Genomic DNA, 26,452 nt, shown 5'->3' on the forward strand with positions numbered 1-26,452 from the left:
TGTCTGACAGACAAGCAAGAGTCAAGCGCGTTTTCGTATTTCGAGCGCTGAAAATTGTGATGTAAAAAGAGAAAACTGAATGTTTACCAGCCATCATGGCAAACCCCAGGAAATTTAGTGAAAAAATTGCCCTCCATAATCAAAAGCAGGCTGAAGAAACTGCTGCTTTTGAAAAAATAATGCGCGAAGTTTCCGACGCAACCAATAAGGTATGTCGCCTATTTACTCAGACAATCGCTTCCTGGCCGTCAAATGTGTCCGCCGACGTAAACAATAACCATTTCAATATGTCTATTGCGCCACAATAGCTAAATATATTATTATTAATTGAAAAATAATCTTTGAAGAAAATTATTGACAGCCCTCACATCTACTACTTTTAGTTCTAGTTAATTGTCATTGTTGAAATTAATTTAACTCGTAGTACTTTTGCGTGCTACACAATAGATTATTGTTGATAGCTATGAATACAACTAAATGAATATAATATTATATTGTTACTATAATATGGTATATTTAATTGGTAACACAATATAAACATGATGTTCTCATTGTATGTACAAACGCAACATGTAAACATAATCGGCGTCCATTCATTAAAATGTACTGGATAAATTCGTGTCTAAAGAAAAAATTTTGAAGTATTTAGTTAGGTAGTAATAAACATTTTATAAAAGAAATTCATCATAACAAGGTCATCCAGTAGTGAATAAAGTTGCTAGTAAACTGTTACTATATACAGTATAGGCTGAGTTGTTGAAGTGTCGTGGTTACAGGTTAGTTCAAGTAGCAGACGGGCCCAGGCCAAAGCTCCTCCCCAGCCCACTGAGAGTAATGAATCATCACTCCGGCCCTCTCCACAATGCTTGGGCACATTCCGCAGTGGCTCTTTGCCAAATGTGGCTGCACCACAGGCCACAAATGCAGAGCCAGAAAATGATAAGGTTCCCTTCTTTCGGAATCTGCTCGTTATGATCCTTAAACTTTATAGAAGTTGTTATTTTATTTTCTGGTAGTGGTGCAGTTGTAGATGGCTGTAAATTTTCGGCTATTAGATTGCCATATATAAACCTCTTTTGTTTCATGAATATAATATACTCAGTGTCTCACCATTGTATTTTGTATTTTTTTTCTTTAATCATTTAATATTTTCTATTCTTTGTTAAGTTTATGGTTTCTAGTCTAAGAATATCCTTTTTTCGTTTATTGAATGCTAATGTTTAAAAAAAATATGTTTTATTATTGTATAAACAATAACAGATGTGTTGTGCTGATATTATCAAATTAAATACTTGGTGCAATTTATATGAGTTTATAATTGTGTATACTTCAAAATATTAGTTACTGTTTATTTATTATTTACTTTAAACATGTGTTTAAATTTCTGATGTTTAAATTCATCATGTGTTCATTCAACTTCCCTCTATAAACAGATTCTTGATTATCATACCTCTTTGAGATGCCACATCCTGTTAAACTGTATAGTAAAATTTAAGTTTTTGTTTATTTTTCATTTTGTTTAAAGTCAAATTGTTTTCAGAAACTGAAATTAATGTATAAAAATTTCTATATTAAACTGTTTTTAATAACAATTTTGTTAATAATAATAATAATATTTATTCAGTCAACATAAGGCCCATTTTGTTAATGCAGTTTTACTTATTCATATGTATATGTTTTCACTTTATTGCACTATTTATAAAAATTAAAATATAGTAAATATTTTTTTTTCTTTTTATGTTTAATTTTAAAGAATTCTTGTTAAAAGAATTAGATTTAGAATGTGCACTATCTCAGGTATTAGAATTTGTAGTGTATGATAAATTAGTGATTGTTTTTTAGATTGTAGGTTTTGTATTTAGGAAATGCATGATTTATTTTTATGCATTACCTAGTTTAAAAACATTGTAATGTTTATGTAACTATTGTGTATTTGTTGAATCAGAAGTAGTTAAGTCAATATTAAATTTAGTTAAACTTTTAAAATAAGTCATGTGTTAAGCTTGTGTCTGTGTCTTTGTTTGGGTGATGGGTATAGTGATTGAGATACAAAGTAATCAATGTCCTTCTCTATGCTAATTATAACAGAAATATACCAAATTTCATGACAATTAGTTGCACTCCTAACAAACAAGATTAAAGTTAAGGTGAGTAAACTCACCATTGTAGACTGTCTCAATAGAATTTTATGAAAATGTAAACTAACAAATAATAGCCACAACCTAGATGATTGCATACAATGTGGTTTCTGAGATGTTCCCATGAATACTCAGGTTATGGAATGAGCTCCTACCGACGTTTTCCCAAAAGAATACAGCATGGGGTTCTTCAAAAGGGGTAAAGAGGTTTATTCAGGGTTGCCACGCGCGCGTAAAACCCCTGGTTTTACAGGCGTTCATAGGCTACGGTAACCGCTTACCAACAGGTGGGCAGCATGCTTGTTTGCCACCACAGAGGTATAAAAAAACCACAAGAAATTCTACCAAGGTCCAATGATAGTATAAATAAAAAAAAATATTAATTGAATGTTTCTATTTATTACTAATTTCATTTGAAGACTTTTTTGTGATATATTCCACAAAAGTAAATACTATTCATTAAATTCTATTAAAACTTAATTAAGTGTAATAGTTTAAAAAAATGTATTTAATTTTTCCAGTTTAGTAATAAACACAAATTAATGTCATATATTGCCATTAATTTGTGTTGTATTTTGGTTGTTTGCTGGTCTAAAGCAAATTTTTATATAATTAGTGGAATACATAATATTGTTATGCTGGTTAGTTTTTCTTGTAGTCATATTTTTTAATGTGGTATGTGGTATTAGTTCACTAAAACTCAATATGTGTTAGGAAGCTGTTAATGTTAGTAAAGAGTATGTTCTTTTGTTGTTTAAACAAAATAGTTTATTATTTATATGACTGCTTTTTATATGAAACACAATAACTATTCAACTTATAAAATATGTCACATATGACATCTCTGGTCCATAAGTGACAGGGACCGTTTACCATCAGATGGACAGTATTCTTGTTTGTTACATTTGTAATATTTTATAAACAAAATTGATTTTAAGAATTGTGGCTAAAAGTAACACTAGTTGTTCTGTTGAAATGTGTACTAACAATTACAAAAAAAAAAAAAAAAAAAAAAAAAAAAAAAGAAAGAAAAATATAAATATAACAAACTATAAAGGAGTTTATAACATTGTATTTGGTTCTAGTAAAAGTACAATATTGCTTAATAATTGCTCTTGGTAAAGGTTGCTATCAATTGGTTAAGATTATAATAGTATAACAGCCTAGCCAACCCAAGATGAACCGTTTTCATGTATGAGTTTCGAATTATTATAAAATAAAACGATTATTGTAGCACTAATAGCTGATGCTGCATCACTACGTAGCGGAGAGATTCGCTAGTTAGAATACTATGAGAGAAAATCATTTTCTATTCTGATATAATATACTGTCTTTTTATCGATCGTCAATTTTTACATTAGTCAATTAGCCTATTACTACATTTACAATTCAATAGTTATTTCTAAATAATGCGGGATTCTACCAAACTAATTGAAATTTATTTATTCTATTATTGTTTATAGCCCGAAGAGGCATCATTAGCAACTCAGTATGGTCTTGGAGGCGGGCGTAGTGGTGGGGCGTCCCCATCTCGAAATTCAGGGCAGCGGGGACGCGCCTCATCCTCTGTCGGTCCTATGCGTCGTCCGGCAGACCGAAAACACGATACCAGTCCTTATGGAAGCACCGTCTACTTGAGGTAATTAACATACAATCAAGTTAACAAAATGCTTGAGTCTAACCGATTTGGAGTCCATGTGATGATAAATAAGGAAAACTGACTTGATTTTCGTCCATATTAAGAAACAAAAGTAACTAACTGTATAATAAGTGGTCTTAAAGAGTTATTCTTAACATAACATTTTTTTTTTTTCATAAAACAATAAGTAATTAGATAGTTACATAAATATATTTAAATTTTCTGTACTCGAAGGTCTGTAAAAGTAATGCTTGTAACAGAAATGTCAAGGTGATTTCATAATTGTATTTTACATTTTTCATACAATAGGCATGACTGACCGAAAACAATTTTGAACCTCACAAATTTCACTTGAGCTACTTGACACCAAATTAATAATAAATAAAAAAAAAAATATTCACGTACACTTAATGATAAGTATTTTTGAATAGTCAATTTTAATGAACTACCGCTCAATTCGAAATGAAATTTCAGGTGATAGAAACGGGTATGAAACTCGGCTGTCTCATTTTTTTTTTTTCAAATAAAAGTTAAGTTTACAACAAAAATGTGAATGGATAAAATGTCTATCGCTATTTTCATATTGATAGAAAAAGAACATCGATCATAGTATTTTTAAACAGGCAGCCCCTACTAGAAACACCCGTTCCCGAATATGACGAATGAATCCGCTATCTTTGTATTAACTATATTATAGGGAGCCCAACAATCCGTTCTACCACACCGCCACTAGTCTGGATAATTGAAGCATTATATAACTTACTATATTTTCTCAAACATGCTTGAAAATGTGAGCATTATTTTGACAATCTTCTTCAAGATAAATCAAAATTGCCGTACTGGTCAGATATATGCCGGCAGCGGCCGGCAAAAGTTGTATGAAAATCCATATCTGTCGTGTTTTGCGGCCAGATAAATTACTATGTATATAGATAAACTCATATCTGTCCTGTAATTTAAAAATGGAATGGCCTTTTATTTAGAAACATGGCTTTTATTTCAAACCAAAGAGGTAACTAATAAAAGATTTTATTTAAATTTCGAACTGACTTGCAAATAGAAAGCTGTTCATTGAAAAGAAAAAAACAAAGGAACATTATGGCGCGTTAAAAATTATTATTGTTCGTTATTCGTCATTGAACTTAAAAAGTAAAATTGTGTTTTTGATTTCCGCGCATTGTTTGAGAAAAGTACTATACAAGCCTTGGTCATAACTAGGCATTGATGAACTCACGTATGTGTATCTCGGCTACGTCTCGGCCCACATTTGCACGTTCGTCTATCAATGCCTCAGTTGCTGGCCCCTGCAGTAATGTACTATAATCTACTACATTGGTTTAATCATCAAGGTCTTTTTTAACCTGTTGCAAATTTATCGCCGTAAATAAAAGGTCCTGGCTTGCACCTCCGGGTTGAACAAAAAATGTAATAACCGAGCTAAATATAAATAGATGCTTTTTTTGTATATTTTTTTATCAAATATACAGAAAACCGCTACCTTATAAAGACGATAATTAGTATAACGAACATGCAACCACAAAAACTATCTGGAGTCTCAACCAAGAACAACCATTCCCAAGCTAATTTGTATTTTGTTAACTTTATCGTCCTAAATTTATTTTGTCAACAACCGCAAAACCTCTAATGATAACCATTAGCATTATAAAAATATGTTAGTAAACAATTATAGATTGTTTACTAAATAGGATAAAGAAAAAGAAAAACAGTTCATGTGTAATTTTTATACCTACCAACGAAACATATGATATGTAAAGCTAGTTTGCCGAGATGTAGTATGTATAAGGCAGCAAGGTAAATTAATTTATGATTCAACCTATATTATAATTATTGTACTGTGAAGTTCTAGTCATTCTCAGAAACCCATTCATAATGAATAATTATAATTGCGTTCGGGTAGAAAGGAAACACGTAGATTATATGTTGTATTGACAAATTGACATTGAATGTATTGTCTGAAAAAAATCACAAGGTAGCTATTATATTCAAGGGCAATTAATCGTTTTAAGTAGCTTTTTAATAATGATCTATTGTGAAGATATAGTAACAGGAATAATACTCATTATATAATTACATATTATTCTATCATCCCTGGTATTCTACATGTTTGCTATATCTGTAACTGCTTACCATTAGGTCGAAATAATCCGAGTAAAATATAAACTTAATTAAACATGTTGCCAAAATTAATTTTAATGATATTTCTAACTTAATGAACAGGTTCAACTTAGTTAAGAAATAAAGTACTGATCATGTGTGTGCTGAACTCACACACCAAATATTCTTACATAAATATAAAATAATCATTATCGTATTTATTTATCCTTTATTCGTTTCCTTTATTGCCACATTACAAAAAAATTTTGTTAAAGACTTAATGTTATATAACATTCTCTCCCGATCAACCTTTACTTTATTTTATTTTTTATTGTCATTTTTACCTTTATTAATAATACTACAATTCGTTACTTCTTATTTATAATTTTGATTAAAAACTGAACTGAATACTTAATTTTGTTTTTGGAAGTTTATTGTCAATTTCTCAAATAATAAAAATAAATATTATTTACTGTAATATTCACATATACCTTTACATAAACTATAATTATGTAAAAATTTTTTTCTTCTAATAATCTTCGAAGATAAAGTTTATTTTTCTCACATTTTTATATTTTTTTATATATTAAAAACTATGCATCATAAAAACAAATAATTGTTTTAAAATTGAAATGAAAACCTTTTATATGATATCCCACTTGGAAATTTTCAGTATCTATTTTGGAAAGATCTCCTCACTCCCCCCAGTGAAGAAACTAAAAATAGTTATTGTAAACAATATGGACAATTCATTCTCAATAATTAACTATTACTTGATTATTGAATCAATATGGCCGTGTGGTGCCGGCATAGAATAGTCAACCCCTACCTTTCTCGTAGGTGTCGTAAGAGTCGACTAACGAAGGGCGAGGTATGAACAGCAGCATCCCTCTTAAAACATTTCTAAAGTCTAACTCTGGTTGCCAATCCGTCTGCCAAGCATTGCAACTACTGGCAAAACCACCCAAGGGGGAGGTTTATGTTCAGCAGTGGACAGTTAAAGGCTGATATGATGATGATGATTACTGAATATGAAATGTTACCTGTTCTTTTATAATCTTTGTAACTTATATTCAGTAAAATAGATTTTACTAAAAACAGGACACATATGTAAATAAGTCATTTGTTACAGTCCACCGCCAGACAGTAATTGGCGGCGAACAAATTCAGACTCGGCGCTTCACCAGTCGTGCGGCGGCGAGCAGCAAGTGGCTGCACAGCCGCTTTCACCACACCACCCTCTGCATTCCCACGCACATCCGCACTTACATCCTCATCAGAATCATCGGAGAAGTGAGCTTTAAAATAATCAGCCTTATATAAATATATGTCATGTAGGAATATTTTATTTGTAAAATTTTTTATAATACAGGGGTGATTCAAAAGAAAGAAAAGTCGGGGAAAAACCAGCTTTTAGCCTAGGATTAAAAAAATTAAAAGTATCTAGGTAATTTTATAAGGCAATCGCTACTTCCGATTTCTTTTAATAGATGCACGTTGTAGTTGACATGAAGTTCACCGGGTCATGTAGTAATTAATAAAAAGCTGATATAAAAATATTAATTAGCTAACCACTAATACTGTTTTAATATTTACAATTAGCTAGAAACTACTCTGTGACTATTATCTAATTAAAAACTTAATAAACTTTTAGTAAAACTGTAAATTCATGACCTTATTGAATGACCCATCACAATTACCAATTAAAACTCCTGATGTAAGAGTTTCCTTGTGTATATGAATACTAGTGGGGTATACTTGGTGACCAATACATTAGTCATCAAGACTACTGCTCAAATTTACCAATATTGTTTTCGTACTATGCAGTGCGTATTCACTTTTTTGTTTTCCAAATTTTAATGTACATTTCCAACGCCTATCTTTTTTTCGACATTTTAAATACGTCACGTTTACAGCATACGAAAATATCGACGAATATAAATAATAAAAATATAAATATCGTATTGCATGCTGCATGTTTATATATTTTCTTTTAATATAATAATCTATAGTTAACACATTTAGATTTAAAATTCTTATTTCAATAATATATATATATATATATATATATATATATATATATATCATCATATCTTATAATTTATATACCAAATTTTTTGTAATTATATTCATTAAACAAATTAATTAAAACAAATATGAGTGTCTAACAAACATTTAATAAATTTACAATCTTGCACATTTGTAGAATAAGTTTGCATCCGAGATAATTTATCGGTATTAAACATTGACCTATCATTTATAAGAATAGTATATATATCAGAAGCTATGATAACCAAATTGTACCACTATTAAATTAAACCAATTCATGTTCTGTACACAGAATATGCTCTGAAGGCCTACCATGAAGTGTTTTCCGAAATTTCGGAGCCAAACGAAACACAAATTTAATGTTAAAATTACATAATATATGCCGTTTGGAAATATTAAAAAATTTTAAAATATTGTTCTTTTGGACTTTTACGATAGGATGTATGACGAACGAAATGTTAAATTCCATTTATTGGTCCGATTTTAGTATAAACAAAAATATGAAATTGAGTCCAAAATTTCGGAATTTCATTTCATGGTAGACCCGCTGTGAATAGGAAATGTGAGTATTTTGGTTGTTACACCACAACGCAACAGTCTACTACTTCTGACTATCCTATTAGGGGTGAAAATTTTTTTATACCACTGAGATGGCAAACAAGCATACGGCCCACCTGATGGTAAGTGGTTACCGTAGCCTATGAACACCTGCAATACCAGAGGTATTACGCGTGCATTGTCGATTCTGCAGAAATTATATTTATTTTTTATTCTGTGCACAGCTGCCGACATACATCTCGATGTGCTGACGACGCTGGGAATGAACCCGACGAATCGTCCCAGATCCTCGTGCGAAATACCTAGAATACCAAACAATAACAAGTTAGTGGGATTTTTTGATATTTTTCATTACACAATTCTACACTCAAATGACTACGATGCTCTCGAAGTCAATTACGTGACAAATTCCATTAAAACTGAAATATTTTACTATAAGGAAAAGTAGGTGGTATTTTATAAAAGGATAAATTACGAGTAAAAGTGTTCGGAACTGGGGGGCTATATAAATAGATAAACTTCTTTATATATATGATAAATGAAGATGGAAGAAGCGACAGAGGTCTGGAAACATTTGATATTCCATTGTTACTGTCTACCCCAATGAGAGACGGGCGTGTTGTTTATACCTATAAATATGTAAAAGTAATCCTATATGTTTATTTTAATGCGATGATAATGGAATGGTAACCCCGCCTGTGCTAGCAATTCGTACTGCTGGGGCACCAGTGAGCGATGATTAGATGAGGACGGTAGCAAGTCTGTTAAGCCCATCCTGATGAATTCATCATAAATGTCCCCTAGATACAGGTCTGACCTAGTTTGAGGACTGATGGTAATGCAGACTTTTTTCTCGTTCAATATAAATTGTAAAAATTGTAGGTTGTACTTTATGCAAGAGTATCTCACTTGAATAAAAATATTATTATTATTAAAAATCAACCACGATAGTTTTCAAGGGAAACCACGTGAAGATCGACCTGGCAGTATCCCATATTGTTAGTTATGGGGCCATTAGTCCCCGTTACTAACAATGACTTCTATACCCAATTGTATATGTTGACCCAAAATCTAAAGTTATAACGACCATAAATTTCGTTCGGTAATTTTTCTGTGATGAATGTACAGACGCGGTCGAGTTACAATTTTATTATATGTATAGATTAATTATATTTGCAATGACCATGATCATAAGCTGTTTATTATTTATAAATGTATTCAAACGGTCACTACTTATTAATACTGAACTAGCAACGCGGTGCGATGCAGATTTAACGACCGACAAAACTACTCATACATAAAGAATCGTAAATATTTGTAGCTTTTAATGAATAATAATGCAATGGTAACTCCGCCTGCGCAATCGGTATACACTGGCGGGGCACTAATGATGGATCATTGGTGAGGATGAAGCAGATTTGTTAGCCCAACGTGACGAATATTTACCAATAAATCACGATTGTTTTGAGGGCGGACTACGAGGAGGTCGACCTAACAGGGTATATTACTAACAATGGGGGCTATTAATCTTTATTACTAACAATCTTTCCCCCACCCGATACTCGTAGGTATGTTAACTACGTTTAGAGGAACCATTGTCGTATTTTATTATTATTTCTAAAAAAAAATTTATTTTTGAGTAAATATAATAATAATGAGGATCAAAATGTATATACATTGATCTATAATTTAATGTTAATGCATTCGCATTGTAATACAGTAAATTATTTAAGGATACTCGTAGAATTGAATACCAAAATAAGAAGGCGCTTGTGATTTCTAAGTCAATGACTCATGTTTGATGTTAATATTTAATATAACCTAAGAATCGAGTCACATTTCTAGTAAGGACTCGAGTATTATTCATGAATTAAATATAATATCAAATTCCCAGTAAACGACTACTACCAGTTTACTTTTGTTTTTTTATTGTATTTTACAAAAACGATATGTATAAAAGTATATTGTAATTATTGATTACAATTCTATACTTTATTCGCCTTCTCGTAAATAGTAATTGACCTGTTTTAACCGGTTTGCTCCTAAAGATTTATATCTCATAGAGAAATACCTGTTAAAACTTGACTTTGCTTACCTATATGACTGGCTTATGTAAATTCCACCTGTCTTCTTAATTACTGCTGTGAAATAGTAGTGTGGTCACGATTTAACCCTTCTTTGCATGATTTTTTTTTTATTGATGAAATTAATCAAGGTGATATAATGCAGGTTCAAAATAAATGGCTAAAAAATAAATTTGACAGCTATGTTTTTTTTTTTTTTCTACAATGTACACTAAAAAGGTATCCAACACACGATCAATTTAAGGTAAATTTGTTCTTTTATATAATTTTTGGGCATTCAATGTTATGATGGAAATTTCCACCATTATGCAAAGAAGGGCTAAAGTAAAAAAAATACCAGAGGGCAAGTTTGTTTAAAATTTACTTGCATGGAATCCTCAGTAACACTCGTATTTCTAACGCCTGGCATGGCTGTATTTCGGTTCGATGGTTGGGATATATCAGTGAAATTACAGTTTACAAAAGCGTAACTACTTATTCTTGAGGAATCGCAACTCATGGGGATTAATGTGGGCGTCAGAAGTGTATTCTGTAAAGACCATGGTGCTGTTGTAGTATGTAAACGACGGTTACCACTTTCCATCACGTAGGTACGTATGTATGTACATCCGTACTTTGGTATAGGTGTATACGATCTTTGAAATTGGCTTTTATCATTTCTCAGCCTTATATAGAATTTTGTGTAAAAAGTCGATAAAATTTACTTATTTTTGCCATAGCAACAATAAATTTAGACAAAATGTATTCAAAAATTATATTTATTGTCCAAACGTTCGCCATAACTTGACACTGGAAATCTGGAACGTGCGACACCAATCAAATCTTTGAATTGATATTTTGACATTGCAATTTTGTCACCATATAAATGTGGTTTTTATATTTAAAGTGTATACGAGAGCGGAGGGGACGGCGGGGGAGGCGGCGGCGGCGGTGGGGGCGGCGGAGGCGGCGGGTTGGCGTGCGGCGAGCTGCAGGTGCCGGGCGGCTCGCTGCCCGATCTCACCTCCGTGCACTTCCCGCCGCCGCACTACATGCAGCACAGGAACTCGCCCGATTACCACCAGCCAAGATATGTGAGTATATTTTCTTTATTACTAGCCCCTTTCTTTCGCTTATTAATAGTTGTTGAAGAACCAAAGCCAAATATGTACTTAGTTGTTAAACTCGTCAAGTATTTGGCATTAGCTTGCCACCGCAATTACACATGGAATTCAGCACAACGGTTTCCTAGCAATAGTAGTCCGCATTACTATCAATCCCTTCCTCCAACACGGGTATATTGTCCCATCTAGTATCAAGTAAAAGAGACGCGAACTTAGTACGGGCAACATCAAATTGGATACTGCCATTTTTTTAGGAACCCAACATAAAGATATTAGACCCAGTGAATCCAGTGTATGTGATATTAAATCTAATATGGGAAACATAAAATTGATCCTTACTTTTTTCGCTATCGGTGGGAGGGGGCATTACAAACTTCATTGCCAATCTGCAAGCAAATATACTAGATGATAAGATGATTAATAAAAAAAACAGGAGACAAAACACGAAAAAATTATCAGAGCTTCTATATCACACAACAACACAACACATTTAGCTGTTAAGCAATTTAATCAATATTTTTTGTCATTTTTAAACCTATGCTACTATCAAGAAAATATTTAATTTACGAATACTTAAAGCATACAATTTTGATATCACTCAGTATTTGGGTGTTATTATTCGTGGCCTTATATTTAGGACACGCCCCCATCGATTCCAGTCGATTTCTAACAGAATGTCATTCGCTTTATACGTGCTTCTAATGTAGTGTTCCGCGTTAATTGCAGAGTCCGACGTCGCCGGGCGCGGTGTCCCCCGGCGGCGGCAGTGTGTCGCCGGCGACGGGCGGACTGTCGCCCGCGTCGGGCTCACCAGTGGGCGCCACGGTGCCGTTGACCGCCGCGCTACATGCCTTGCCGCACACGCATCACCCGCACCAACACGACCACACCGCGCTCTACGACGCGCAGGTAACTCGATGCTTCACCATACCCGTTTGAATTCAACAGACTAGACAGATTAATGGATTTGATATATTATGACAACTCTATTAATAACCAATGATCATTGGTTTGCGTGTAAACAGGTTTTTATTAGAGTGTAACCAAATATAACCAAAAAATATTTTTTTTACTTTATACATACGATTATATTGTAGTAAGGTTATTATCCTTATAACGAAGGGGGGAGGGGGTTAATGAAATTAATTAAATGTGTTGTTTTGCTTCCTAAAATCGAAATAAGTAATGTGAACAATTGTACCATTTTTAAAATGGTGTAAATAAATCAATAAAGAAGTGTTTAATAAGGTTATTAAAACGCAAAAGTAATTAAAAAAATTAATCCTCGAATAATGTAATGACTGATGATCATAATTTTATGTAAATAGTGTCAACAACAACATTTGCATTTATTTATAATTATATGAAATGGTTAATCATAAACCATTCACTATTTATGTTTTATATCGATGATATGTTTTGTTTACTATTTTTGCACTAAGAAGTTATGGTTAATAATTATGCAATGGTATAAAACTATAACACGGAGCCCCTCGATCTCATATATATTCGTTACTGACGATTCTTATTCAATTAATAATTATAGTAATGGCTTCTAAATACAAATAAACGTTCACATAAAAATTCATCAAAATTAAATGTCATTCATAGCAATTTTAACAAATAAAATGAATGAATAAAAACAATAGCAAAGTTAATTTCTATCTTATTATAATAGGATGTGCTTTTATTATTTCTGTATATGATAATACCAACCACTTCGTAGATATTTGAAAATATACATATGTATTTAATAAAATATATAGACGCTTATTAATACTTATATCTTGTTTTTTTTTTTTTTGTACAGAATAAATTGAGGTCGAAATAGTTTGTTTTCTCTTAATAACCCACTGTTTTGACCATCGTATGAAAAAACAATTTACCAGGAAAATATATTATTATATCAACTTAAATCAATTAAAACTCCAAGTTTCGAAACAATACGATTGATTCGCATCTAGATGCGATTTAATGTCTAGACACTAAATTTAAATATAACATTTTAAACGACTTTGAAAAAACCTAATCTGTAGTTATTAGGAAAAACTTTTTTAATAGGCTCCAATATATAGATTTCAGTATGTTAGGGCGAGTCATCGCCTGACATGATGAAGAATACGGCGGTGGGTATTATTACACATTTTTACAAATGTACGAGAATCGATTGAGATATATATAAGCAAATTTATGAAAACCGAATAATACCTATAATCTCATTTATGTGAAATTTTTTCGTTCTCCAAAATTTCCAAAACGTTGATAAAGTTCCGTTATACGAACTTACACGATTTTTTTTCACAGACATAAAAAGTTAAATGCTCAATGATGATCATTGATGTCTTAGAATCATAGTTGTAATTTTAAGACTGTCTTTACTGACATACCAAAGCTTGTATTTCTCTGCCTACTCTTAAAAAATGGCGTCTACTTCATATCCAGTTACTGCTATAAAAATGTAACGTGATGTAATGTAATGTAATTATAAAATAACGTATTATCACATATGTAACAATAAAAGGTAAAATTTCGTGTGGTCCCGGCATATATATATATATATATATATATATATATATATATATATATATATATATATATATATATATATATATATATATAGCACCCCAGGGGTTCGTACAAAATGAATAAAAAGCTAAGAGACATGCAGCGTCTCTTTTACTAATAGTGGTTGCCAACCTACCTGCCAAGCGTGGCAATTACTGAGAATACCCCTAAAAGGGATGACCTATGTTCATCAGTGGACAGTTAATGGCTGATATGAAGATGATGATTAACTAACTTTGTTTAAAAATCAAAACAGTTATGAGTTTAAGATATGTTTGGAAATATCAAACTTCCTTTGCTACCAAATATAATGCGAATTGTATTAACGTGCCTTTTAAATAACACTGGCTTTGGAACATAACACTCAATTTCAACCATACTACTCTGTTAGCCGTTAACATAGTGTTGTGTTGTTGATGTTTTCTTTTGTTTTGTGATTATTTTGCTTTCGACACAAATCATTTTTTTTTTGTTTATTTCAGAATCACTTATCTGTACCAAACACAAATAATTATCTCCATCATAATAAGGTTCGTTTTCTTTTATAACCTGTTCCTAATTTTTTTCCAGTTCATATAATAAAAACGGTTGCTTGAATGCTTAAATGCTGTTCATTCTCAGTGAAATATGAACACGAAGCTACCTTTGGTCGCCACTATCTTTTTCTCTCTCCAAAAATCATAACTGTTTGTTATGTGTATTACAGAATTTTCATTTTTACTAATAACAATTGGGAGCCACATTTACTTTAATAATAATTAATCTGCATGTTCCTATTATTGTTATGCTTGATTTATAGCATAAATCTTAAATTTATTTCAAATAATTAATTTTCATTCATACTAAGTGTTTCAATTTATGATATTTACAATTTATGTGTTCCATTACTTTTTGTATTATACTCATATTTTTATTAACATTTTTAAATTTTTTACGCACTTTCGATTTCTTTTAATTCACAAGTAAAATAATTATATTTATAATAATAATTCATTAATTTTTGAAAATTTAAATTACCACACCGCTATATCCAGGCTTATGCCATTAATTTTGGTATATTTTGTTAGAATTTAGTCTTAAAATCATATAAATACCTAACGAGGATTGTTTATATGTTCTTTAATGATACTTTCTAAACCGTGTATCGCTTTATAACATATTTACCGTACATAAGTACTATAATTGCCTATTATACCTGAACTTATTCCATAATAATAAGTTGAAAGGGGGAAAATATAGTATAATTCATTAAAGCAAAGTAATGACCGGGTACTTTTTCATAATTGAGATCATTTTATACATGCAATAGGCAGGAGCATATAAAAAGATGCTTTACTAACACCACTCTAGAGTATAATATCGCTTCATCTTGTAAATAATAATTTCATCATACACATTGACATTTTAACCATTTGTCGCTCATATAATTATAGCGTTTATTGGTCAAAGACAAAGATTTAAATGATATGTTTTATTTAATAAAGACAACAATTTTAATTTATAATTTAATTTAAAAAAAAATTATTTTTTAATTATAGTCGATTTTAATTAATAGATGCTAAATACCTACCTCTGTTTTATTTACCAATTAATAGTCAGTATCTCATACAATTTTGTAATGTTCATATTTTCGAATTCATTTGAATCTTTGATCTTTAATAACATTGGTGTTAAAGCCAGTCTTAACACACAAAGATTCACATTTTATTGAGCTTGGTCCATTTTGGTTTTAATCGCATGTCAGGCTAGCTTAACTTCAAATAATAAGATTTTGGATTATCTTTTTTAATATATAATACACATTGAAAATTCATAACGCGGTGACGCATTGAAATATAAACGTTTGCCAGTCATCAATCTATCACGCTATTTTCGCTCTGTCGTCACGGTTATAGGGTACATATTTGCATTTTCAAATAGGTTATTCTGCCTGGTTTCAGAACATGTCACCTTTGGACCACACAGGTTGGATTACATCAAGTTATCAGTCCCACTGTAGTCCGCCCTCACAATATTCTTCGACATCGAATATAAATATACCTTCACCCACGGTAAGTCTTGGATGTATTTTTTTATTAAATTAAAGTTCTCTTTTTTTTATATCACCAATTAGGGACTCGTCAATATTTATATAAATAGTTATATTTAAATGTTTATATATGTTCGATTAATTAGATCTGTTCTTTCAAACCAGAATAAATTAAAATTGCATTAGCTAATAAATTCATTTAAAAAAAAAATTACAGATGGTACACAGTCCTGGCAGTCCAGTAGAATCACCACAGACAGACTACAACAATCTACACCAAGTGTTACTACAACCCTTTGAACAGATTACAATGGTGAGTTACACATATTGAATATTTATTGTATTAATTACTGGACAATAAAAGAATACGTACGCCCATGTATGAGAAGAATAATTAAAAAACAATGGTGCCATTTATAAATCGTCAATTAGAACACTATTTTTAACATTAGACATCTACATTTAATTTTTATTCGTAGTTATATTGAGGTACATAATGAGGTACAAAGTTGACTTATATAATATTAATCTACATATTTCCACTTACCATAAAAATAAATAGATTTATTAGAAGCGATACTCATATGGTTTCCTTTGTGGTTGTGGCAATGCCTCTAAAACGTACCCTTTTCAGCTCAGACAATCCACATAGACACGAAGGATGTCACAAATTTATTCACATTTAATAAATAATTTTATGTTAAAATACTAGTCAGATGACACGCGTGCGAGTTAGCGACACACATACTTTCACTGTGGTGTCTATTGCTTCAAAGCCCTGACTGATTTAGTTCTTAAAAAAAAACCGGGTGTCAGAATACCAACATAGTTATCGTTAATGAATTTTCGAGGATATCGATTCTTATGACATTACAGCAATGGGCTAGAAACAATAGAATACTACGCTTCATGTAAATAATACAAAGTTCTAACATTAATAAGATAAAAAGAATAAAGACATGCCAAAATTGGATTTATAATTATGTTTAGTATTGTACATTTTATTTATATATCAGGCAAACAAATCAGTCTTGATTTTATAGAATATAATCATAGTAATGCTTGATAATAAGATGATTTTTCATTTATTTATTTCTTTAACATAACCAAATCAACTGTCTGTTGTGTTGTATAATTTATTATCTATGCTCTCTAATTTTGATTTTTGCCTATTAAATATATATATTTCTTGTTACAATTTCTCCAAAAGATGTTTGCTTATAAAATTCCTATGTTTTTTCATTTATACACATGTTTATAACATTTCTATGCTTCAATGGATTAGCAAGGAGTTGTAAGTAATATGTAGATATAAAATCACTTAGTTATGTCAATATATCGCTTTATAACCCTGCAATAGGATATATTATTAAATGCTATATATTGGATAAGTGCCGAAAGATATCAACTTATAAACATAATGAATCATTCAAGGGCACAAGAATATAAAAAGTAAATTCACTCGACAATCTGCACAATTAAACAGATTAGCACAGCATAACGAAACAAGCACATTAGAACCAGTAATATTATAATTATAATCAGAATATTATTGCAATATTTAAGTAACTGTGTCTGGAGACGAAACAATATACAACGTTTATTATTATTTATGAATTTTAAAATGTTACAATCTTCATATTGTATTAACTCCAAACCCATTTACTAATTATCAATGTCCAAAAATAAATTACAAGAACAGGTTACAATATGTTAAAATTTCTCAATTTTTATTTAATTATATAATTAATATTTAAATATTTAGTTAACACTGACTCCTATTAAAATTTTAGCGATATTTGCCACCTTCATACACTATAGCGTTTCTGTGCTTGAGATGTCCTCCCAGTATACCTCATAAAAAATCGCTATAGAGATCGATCATAAATCACATTTTACCACTTGCATAAATAACAATGTTGAACACAAGACAATACGAGAAAAAATGCGACGCAATATTGGTCGTAAGTTTAGGACGGACCAGTGGAATACAAATATATGGCGTGATGCCAATTATAACATACATCCGAACATTCCTCAATATTGTTTATAATCACGAATAAATAACGAGTGAGAATCATTGTAGTTTTTAATACATACAATGTAAATATACTGTCTACATCAATTACTTCTAGCTAGCTAACATTAGCCAAGTTTATGATTTGTATCAAGAAATATAATTTATGTAGGCAACAATTGATACTGAATTAAAATTATTTTAAATCTAACTAAACGTAAGACTCGCTGTGTTAGATATAGGAGATATGACCCATTTATACTAATATTTTTATATGATGACTGTAATATTTTCCACCCTTCTAAAACATTTCATCTACTTGAGAGACGTTGGTAAGCTATTGAATTAATATATACTGTATCGTATGGGTAGTGTGTGTACGTGTACGTAACTAGTTACTTATATGAACCGTTAGTGGTGACGAATATCGCAAATAGATAATGAACTTTGTCCTTCATATGTTTTGATATTATTAATTTATACATATGGTAACCGTATATGGTGTTGTATTACGAGCAATGATAATCAATTGTACCATCTGTTAAATCTTATATAAAAATAAATTCCGTCCTATAAAATTTAATCCAAACTACATTCAGATGTGTCGCGTTGTCGGTGGTATAGATAGTTTAACAGATGGTACAATAGTGTACTAGTGTACACTGCGTACCGCGCCGGCTACTGTGCGTGTATTTGTACGTATCCGAGTGTAACGTTGGTGGATGTTGGCCAAGGACTGGGCGCAGTTGGTGCAGAGTCTCGTCGAGTCAGGCTGGACCGCGCACGTCCAAGTCGCGGAAAATGTACGACACCCCTCACACACACTATAACTGAATAGGAAGCTCTTACCAGAAATTAAACTAACTCTCAATGTTGTCTGCGTACTGAACGTGCAATGGTTCTAATTAAACATCGACATACACAGCAGAAATTTTTTGTTTATGTCAAAATTTATGTCAACTTTTAAGGTTTTTTCAGTATGGTAAATAATAATTCTATTAAGTGTCATATGAATTTTTTTCGTATATATAACCTTTGCGTGTACCAGTTTTCATTTGAAACAAATCTATCACAACAATATTTGTTATTGTTTTAAAATATCGACTTATTGTATAATCTCGTATAATTCCTGGTAAGGGCGGTAAAACTTGCAGTAGAAAAGAGAATGCAGAGTTACAATTTAGTTACAAGCTTCTATGCACCTGTATTCTCGTTTCTTGTCTATTCAGGTGTCAACATATCCACAATATAGAGACGTGCATATATTTAAAAAGATAAATTATATTCAATATCAGTAATCGATAAATTTTATAATTAATGTTGACGCCTTTATTTTATTCTGCCACAACAAGGCGTAATACATTATTGCACTATATAATTTTATTGTTTATTAATGTTTTTAATTTATTATATCACGCCGTATTCTAATTAATTATGGTTTCGACGAATTAAATAGTCACATGATTACGTTTAAATTTATGCTGTAAAAATAGTACTATTGTGATTTTCAATGGTGATTATTAATAATATGCACACATTATGTGTGTATATTATTTTGTCTTTCTATTCTATAGTTTAGTAAATTTAGTCTTAATCTTCTTCCACTACCCTTGCTCTATTATAAATCGGAAAATGAAGATGTAACTATATATTATTTTTGCAATAGTACTATTATTAATAAGTAAATTTTAATAAAATAGCTTCAATCGGTAGCCTATTATTTTTTTATTACTAAGTCGGCATGTTTCCATATAACCTGTATTATGTTTGCTTGTCATACTCGTATTGATGTCAGGTGCAAAATTAATAAGGCATTTATAAGTAGTAAACTAGAAATCTCATTACTTTAGACTTCGTAACAATGTTGCCATAGACACAAAATTCTAGCATGTACAATTCTTAAGTCATGTGATTTAAATGTACGAATTATAAAGCATGACCAATTAGTTACTCCTATATGATTTATTCAAGGCGGCTTTTAAATTACCATTTTATTTAATAAAATATCGATGTTTTTGTCATGTAAGACTCTTTTATTTACACTTCTCTCGCTTGAATTATGTCAATAGACCGCTTCTATAGTTTCGTATATTCAAAATAGTTATAGTAGATATTGTGAAGTCATGGCGTTTCTTTCAGGGTTTGCTGCATTTTTCTCGGTGTTTTTTTTCTTGCTTGCATTAAGTCTGCTATTGAAAATATAGATAAATAATTTGTGGTATTTAATCTACAGATGGACGCACCCGTTTCGAATTACAACACGACGTATATGAACCACAGTTCCCCGCATTCGCCACAGACGACGAATACGCCCCACACATATTCACAGGTAAAATATATTTGAGTCTTACGAGTATGTTGAAAAATGTTTTTTTAATTTTATTTTTGCTGGAGGATGAAGTAAAAAAGCATCTATTAATTGATATTAAATGTGCTGTCAAGCAGATCGCTTGTATATTATGTTCGGAATGAAGGTACAATTACTGTTTGAATGTTTATGTATCGGCTCGTGTATCAGGCGCCACAGGGCGGCGGCGGCGGCGGCGGCGGCGGTGGGGGCGAGACGCGGCGGGGCGGGCGCGACCCGGTGCCGGGCGGGGGCGGGTTCGCCGCGCTGCAGCCGCTCGCCTCCCCGTCCGCGCCGCCCACGCCCGCCACGCCCGCCAGCATACCCGACATCATACTCACCGGTAAGTTATTGTATCTTTACTAATATCAAAGCGTATTTTATAAATTGTCCACTGCCCTTATATTAACGTAATTGTAAAAAAATATATGTGCAAATATCTAGAAATATCAACTAAGCGCTACACAATATGCCTCGGTTCATGATATCGATATTGATAGGTATCATAAAAGCTATACTGTCTACTTAAAATGCAAAAGTTTCAAATTCAATTAACTGGTTGAATGTATTTTGTACAAACTTTCCTTTTTATTCAAAATTAAGTGAGCCTGAGCCAAAAGAATTTTTTTCTATCAGTCATCCAAAAAACTTGTCTATATAGAACAATATGTCTCGAATTAATTAATCGTTTAGAAATTACCAAAGACGTTGGATATTATATATGTAAACACCCGATTCCACGTTCTAAATTTAAATATTTACAATCATCTATAAAAAAAGACGTCGTCATGTATTGAATTCATGATTGAAATAGCTTTATTTGCGATGTAAAATGTTTATGTGTTAATTATAAATCGATATACCAGATTACTCGGGCGAAATAGACGCGGGCATATTCGGCGGGGAGGAGGCGCAGCTGCGCGAGGGTCTCGACCTGGACGACCTCACGCTGCTGGAGGAGCCGAGTGCGCTGCTGCCGGACTCGTCGGTGGAGCACGAGTTCCGGCTGGACCGCTTGTAGTACTGCGCCACCGCCGCCACTGCCACCGCCAGCCGCCCGCCGCCACCGTCGCCGTCGCCGTCGCCGCCATCGCCACCACCGCCACCGCCACCGCCGCCGTCACCTCCGCACACCGAGTGGCGCCGCTATTCGCATTCCGTCTGTATGTTTCCCAAGTTTGTCCGCGGTGTCACGGCAGCGTAACGGAGAGGCCGACGCGACGAGACTCCCTATACTTCATGACAATTTCTATCGTTTCAAGTCTGAGTTAGTGAACATAGGGCTCGGTGTAGCCGCCTGTAGTTATAGTAAGGTTACGTGAGTGACGCGAGGCCGAGGGGACGAGCGGCTGCGACTCGTCGACACATTCCCAGCACTGGGCGCGCCCGACACGTTCACAGTAGACTGTAACATTATGACGAGTGCAAGTGTTCATTGTGGTTTTAACATTTTACTCATGTTTCTAATTCGAAGGGTTAGGTATGTTATAGAATTAGATTTTTTAAATGGTAATCGATCAATTTATCGACGATTAGTGTACAGCATGAAGTGATTATTTTTTAATTAGTATTGTGAATATTTACTCGAATATCAATTAGGGAATTCAATTCGTATTAAATGGAGACAATTTTATTAATATTCTATATGTGAAGACCGCATTGGTCGTTTCTTTGTACATAAAAACTTGAAAGTGTTCACTTTATTGAAATTGCATTTAAATCGCTATTGTCGCATGGTCGTTTATATCATTTGGTTGCGTAAAACGAATTGTTAAATTATTACGTTTTATATTATGCACATTTCGTGAAGTATAAGATATCTAAGCTTACGGTTCCTGTGGCAAGTTTATTTGCAATTAGTACCTATATTGACAACATTTCTTGATATTTTCTTGATAATTCTAACATTTAGTCCATATAACTTTGATATTTTTAAAACCTTTTATGAATATCATAGTGGCAATAAGTAATGCTGTATCTTATACACAATTAAACTTATTAAAAAAAAAAAACAAAATCGAATTTAATATATCAATTATAAGAAAATATATAATGGAACTGTGGGCTCAGATTGCTTTCGTCACATTTGAAATCTTTGACATTTTAAAATAATTATCATTCAGCGATTGCTCAACCGTTGACTGAAATTTACATATTTAGCAAGATTAAACAATTTAAAATCAGCTTTAACTCCATTCAGGAGTAGTAAATATATTTGATGACTTCATTTTTCATCAATATTATTCAGCATGACCACGTTATGTCCCAATACCTTTGTACAACATGTTTAGAATAACAATTGAATAGCATTGTAAATAAGAATTGTTATTAAACATTTTAATAAGCTTTTGTCGCAAACATATCTTTGCCTGCATACAAGTGACAAATAATTCCATTTTTAAATGGGACTATTTATAATTATAAATAGCCAGATACCAAAGTTTCTATTTATCTATAAACCAAAGTCGATTGAAAAAATATAAGTAGCTTTATTCAACATTTTAAGTGGATAGTAGACTAATTACAGTCTCTTGCTGTACACACTTTATTTTTTTATATTAACAGGGGTTTATTAAAAGACTAGGCCACTGGACAATAGCTTTATTAACTTCCAGAAATGATTATACATCTTAAAGTATTTCTAAATGATTATTAAAGTAAATGATTTGATACCAAACTAAAATCTTTTAAGTTTGTTATTAAAATGGTGATGGTAAGAGTTTTTGTAAACATCATAATGTATATATAGAAAAATATATAAGACCACCATCTTAATAATAGACCATCTCATAGAATAGATCTTGAAATTAAAATAATATAATTTCCGAAAATTCACCCGAGATGACAGGTTCACGCGGGTAAAGCAGAAATAAACAACTACTATAAAATTACAGATAAGTTTTTAGTGTCAATTTTATTGTTAATTTATTGTTAAAATTTTAAGATACTCTAGAAAGAGCACTTTTAAACAATTATTCAGAAATGTTAAGATGCTGTCTTATTGTATGAAACGTATTTAAAACTGGGATTATTCACCACTTGTATAGGCTTTCTTGTGTATGTAGGTAAGAGTGGGATGCGAGACTCTACAACGAGAAATTTTTTATTTCACTATTTGTTACATTTTGATATCGGTCATAATTATTTTAGGGTGTTTGTAATGAATACTCGACACTGGGCCCGTGTGTATGTTCGCACGGTTTGAAATAACTGACCTAAAACTTTAAGTAGATGTTAAGTTTCTAAAGCATATAGTTGTTAGGCATTCTGTGCACTCGCAATATTAATTGCTGTTTAAGTTTCTACCTTCTCTCTTTAATGTTTATAATGTTAGTGACTTTATTGTCAAGATGAAAAATGTACAAATATATAATTTAGTGCGAATATATAATTTAGAAATTAATATTGCGAACGCGCTGATTCGAAAGTAGACACGTGTTTTGTTTTATAAATGCTCATTTTATTGTTTTTTAAGAGTCTAGTCATCAAGTTACGAGTTTCAAATGGAAATAGACCCTGTTTTTTGGCGTAAACAAATGAACCGGCGTTCATACTGTTTTAATTCCATTCCAAATGAATACAATTCGCATACATCTATGTATGAGTAACGGAATGGTTCGGTTAATAATTAAGTAATAGGTTACTTATTTGTGTAGAAGTGTTTGTTTGTACTCTTCTGTTCTTCTACAGTTACACCAATCACAAGTAGTTAATGTTTGAATTTGCGTTTTGAATATTGTACACAATAAACAATGTTCATATTGTTACTATCCTTCAAAGTTTACTTTCAATTCCCATATAAGGTTATAATACTGTATGACAGATGTAATGTACTGTATAAAGTAGTATGTACTATAAATGTGATAAATTAAAAAAAGCACAACATAAATCATAGCAAAGCCTAATCAGATGATAAAGTAAGTTTCTTTTCATAAATTTTAAAATAGTGTTTTCTAAATTAAATACATTATGTACATGTTATAAGCTAGTGTCTGCCAAATGCAGAGTATGTATGGACCTGAGAGTCTTGGGTAGGACTCGAGTCTAAGTCAGAGGCAATATTACTGTGTTTTATATTTTGGAATTTTATCAACATGCCATACGATGTGATTCATTATATTAATTCAATGTTATACGAATTGTTACATTATTTTATTGTTTTCTATCATTAGGAGTGCAATGCCAAATTTCAAAATTACTTATTCTCTACCCAGTAATGTTGTGTTGGATCAGAGATCTGGCAGTAGGCGACCTATTTTCTATTGCCTCATTGCATTTGATGTACTCATAGTTGTAAAATCTTTTGGTTTTTTTTTTTACCTTTTGCATTTTGGAGTTAGGTTACGTATTTAGGTAACGTAGGGTATAATGTACATGTGCAGGTATGAGAAAGCTTTCATTTGGAAGCAACGAGACACCAAAATGTGTGATCGACTATTTCTACAAATCCTTTTAACTATTTGATCTATTTGTATGACATTAAATCTAGGACATAAATGTTTTTTCTCAAATATGCACAAACTTAACGAGGATTTTGCAGTAAAATTTCAAAGGTTTGTTTTATTTAAACCAAAATGTACATAATAAGTGTGATAGAGATGAAACGGTCTCATTTAAAATAAAATTGTTGTAAGTATTTGCGTGTTTTTACTTTATCCTGCAAATTAGTTATTTTATTTTGAAAAAAAAAACAGTATACAATATCAGTAAGCACAGATATAATACTTCTGGATTTTCTATAACTTAATTCCACCTATAGCTTCAAAATAATTTCTGCATGCAAACTGCAATCAGAATCAATGTTATTATATTGCACGCATTTTTAATTTTCAGTAAAAAAATCTTAATTACTAAGGTAATGAACGAGTTAAAATTCTATAATTGTTATCTAGAAAGCGACTTTTTATATGGGATTATTATGGACTAATATAAAATGAATATTAAATCCTCTTTAGAGTGTATAATTTCTTTTTTATTTTTTGTCTTTGAAGAATATTTAAACAAATGAAGCATCGGCAAAAAGCTCCAATAGTTGGTGCTAATCACTGTCAGATTTTATAATAGATTTTTATTGCGAATTATTAAAATATAAAAAAATGCGTTGCTTTATAACGCCTGTTCTATTGTGGATGTTGTTCCTGTCGCCGACGTTTTGCAGATCGGCGCCTGTTGAAGAGGAAAGTGATGGGTAACAAAATTATTCATTGTTAAGATACAAGATCGTATGTATGAGCTAGAGTTTGAAACTGCAACAAAATACGAATTTCTACATTGTGTAAATCCATACCTAATAGTAGTATATTTTGATAATTGTCAATTGCTGTCAAGTCATAGCCCAGGGGACCAGTGTAGGTTAAAACGATCAGAATGAAGTCAGGCGGAGAATTCACTAGGAATTAATCACGTTGGATTCCAGGGGAGACCGCATGGAGGTTGACCTTACAAATGTTTCGAATTTTTTTTTTTGTAATTATGTATATATGTTTTACAATGGAGAACTCATTGTATGAAATCGAATAAAATAATAATATACTATGCATGTTATGATTTTTTTCTATCAACTGGAAATAGCAAATTGGTGCTATTATATTGTTCGAACGTACTTAGGTACCTACTTACTAATGCGATTAATATTTGTTCAACCGTTATTTTGGGCAAAAAGCACATCAAACATTATGTATAAAAATGACTCATTTGGAATTCTGAAACCCATACAATTTTTATGAAAAAAGCTATAAATCCTAAATAGTAGGTCTCCCTTAGGGGAGAAAGGGATTGTTAGTAATGTTGTTAGTAACCTTATTTCCC

General features: G+C 31.7%; 2 protein-coding genes and 1 long non-coding RNA gene across 5 annotated transcripts in view; 2 read left to right on the forward strand and 1 right to left on the reverse strand.

Moving 5' to 3' along the window:
- On the forward strand, positions 1–25,280 carry LOC113521684 (CREB-regulated transcription coactivator 3-like). 3 transcript variants are annotated; one of them, XM_052899853.1, is made up of 13 exons: positions 1–209; positions 777–944; positions 3,602–3,777; positions 7,025–7,185; positions 8,724–8,823; positions 11,470–11,656; positions 12,413–12,595; positions 14,734–14,781; positions 16,192–16,302; positions 16,498–16,593; positions 20,531–20,626; positions 20,816–20,987; positions 21,511–25,280. In XM_052899853.1, exons 1-13 carry the CDS (start codon positions 96–98, stop codon positions 21,663–21,665), a joined length of 1,767 nt encoding a protein of 588 aa, XP_052755813.1. In that variant the 5' UTR covers positions 1–95; the 3' UTR covers positions 21,666–25,280. The 3 variants fall into 3 exon arrangements, with proteins under 3 accessions (XP_052755813.1, XP_052755814.1, XP_052755815.1); XM_052899854.1 differs by lacking the exon at positions 14,734–14,781; XM_052899855.1 differs by lacking the exon at positions 777–944.
- LOC128201809 (uncharacterized) overlaps positions 23,193–26,452 on the reverse strand; it is a 3,607-nt gene continuing 347 nt past the window's right edge. Inside the window, exon 2 of the long non-coding RNA XR_008253440.1 lies at positions 23,193–25,810. This is a non-coding gene — a long non-coding RNA (uncharacterized LOC128201809). The remainder of the gene's footprint in view (positions 25,811–26,452) is intronic.
- LOC113521840 (putative uncharacterized protein DDB_G0282499) overlaps positions 25,749–26,452 on the forward strand; it is a 3,986-nt gene continuing 3,282 nt past the window's right edge. The window contains exon 1 of the mRNA XM_026907495.3: positions 25,749–25,832. Coding sequence (XP_026763296.2) covers positions 25,774–25,832 — 59 coding nt within the window. The 5' untranslated portion in view covers positions 25,749–25,773. The remainder of the gene's footprint in view (positions 25,833–26,452) is intronic.

The sequence above is a fragment of the Galleria mellonella genome, unplaced genomic scaffold (genome assembly GCF_026898425.1).
Source record: "Galleria mellonella isolate WM207_F2 unplaced genomic scaffold, CSIRO_AGI_GalMel_v1 utg63, whole genome shotgun sequence".
In the NCBI taxonomy this organism is placed as follows: Eukaryota; Metazoa; Arthropoda; class Insecta; order Lepidoptera; family Pyralidae; genus Galleria; species Galleria mellonella.

Bases quoted from the DNA above. Each gene is read 5' to 3' on its own strand.
- LOC113521684 (XM_052899853.1), top strand. From the start codon at position 96: ATGGCAAACCCCAGGAAATTTAGTGAAAAAATTGCCCTCCATAATCAA. The intron at 12,596-14,733 runs GTAACTCGATGC...TGTTTATTTCAG, and splicing joins CCGCGCTCTACGACGCGCAG to AATCACTTATCTGTACCAAA. The intron at 16,303-16,497 runs GTAAGTCTTGGA...AAAAAATTACAG, and splicing joins TAAATATACCTTCACCCACG to ATGGTACACAGTCCTGGCAG.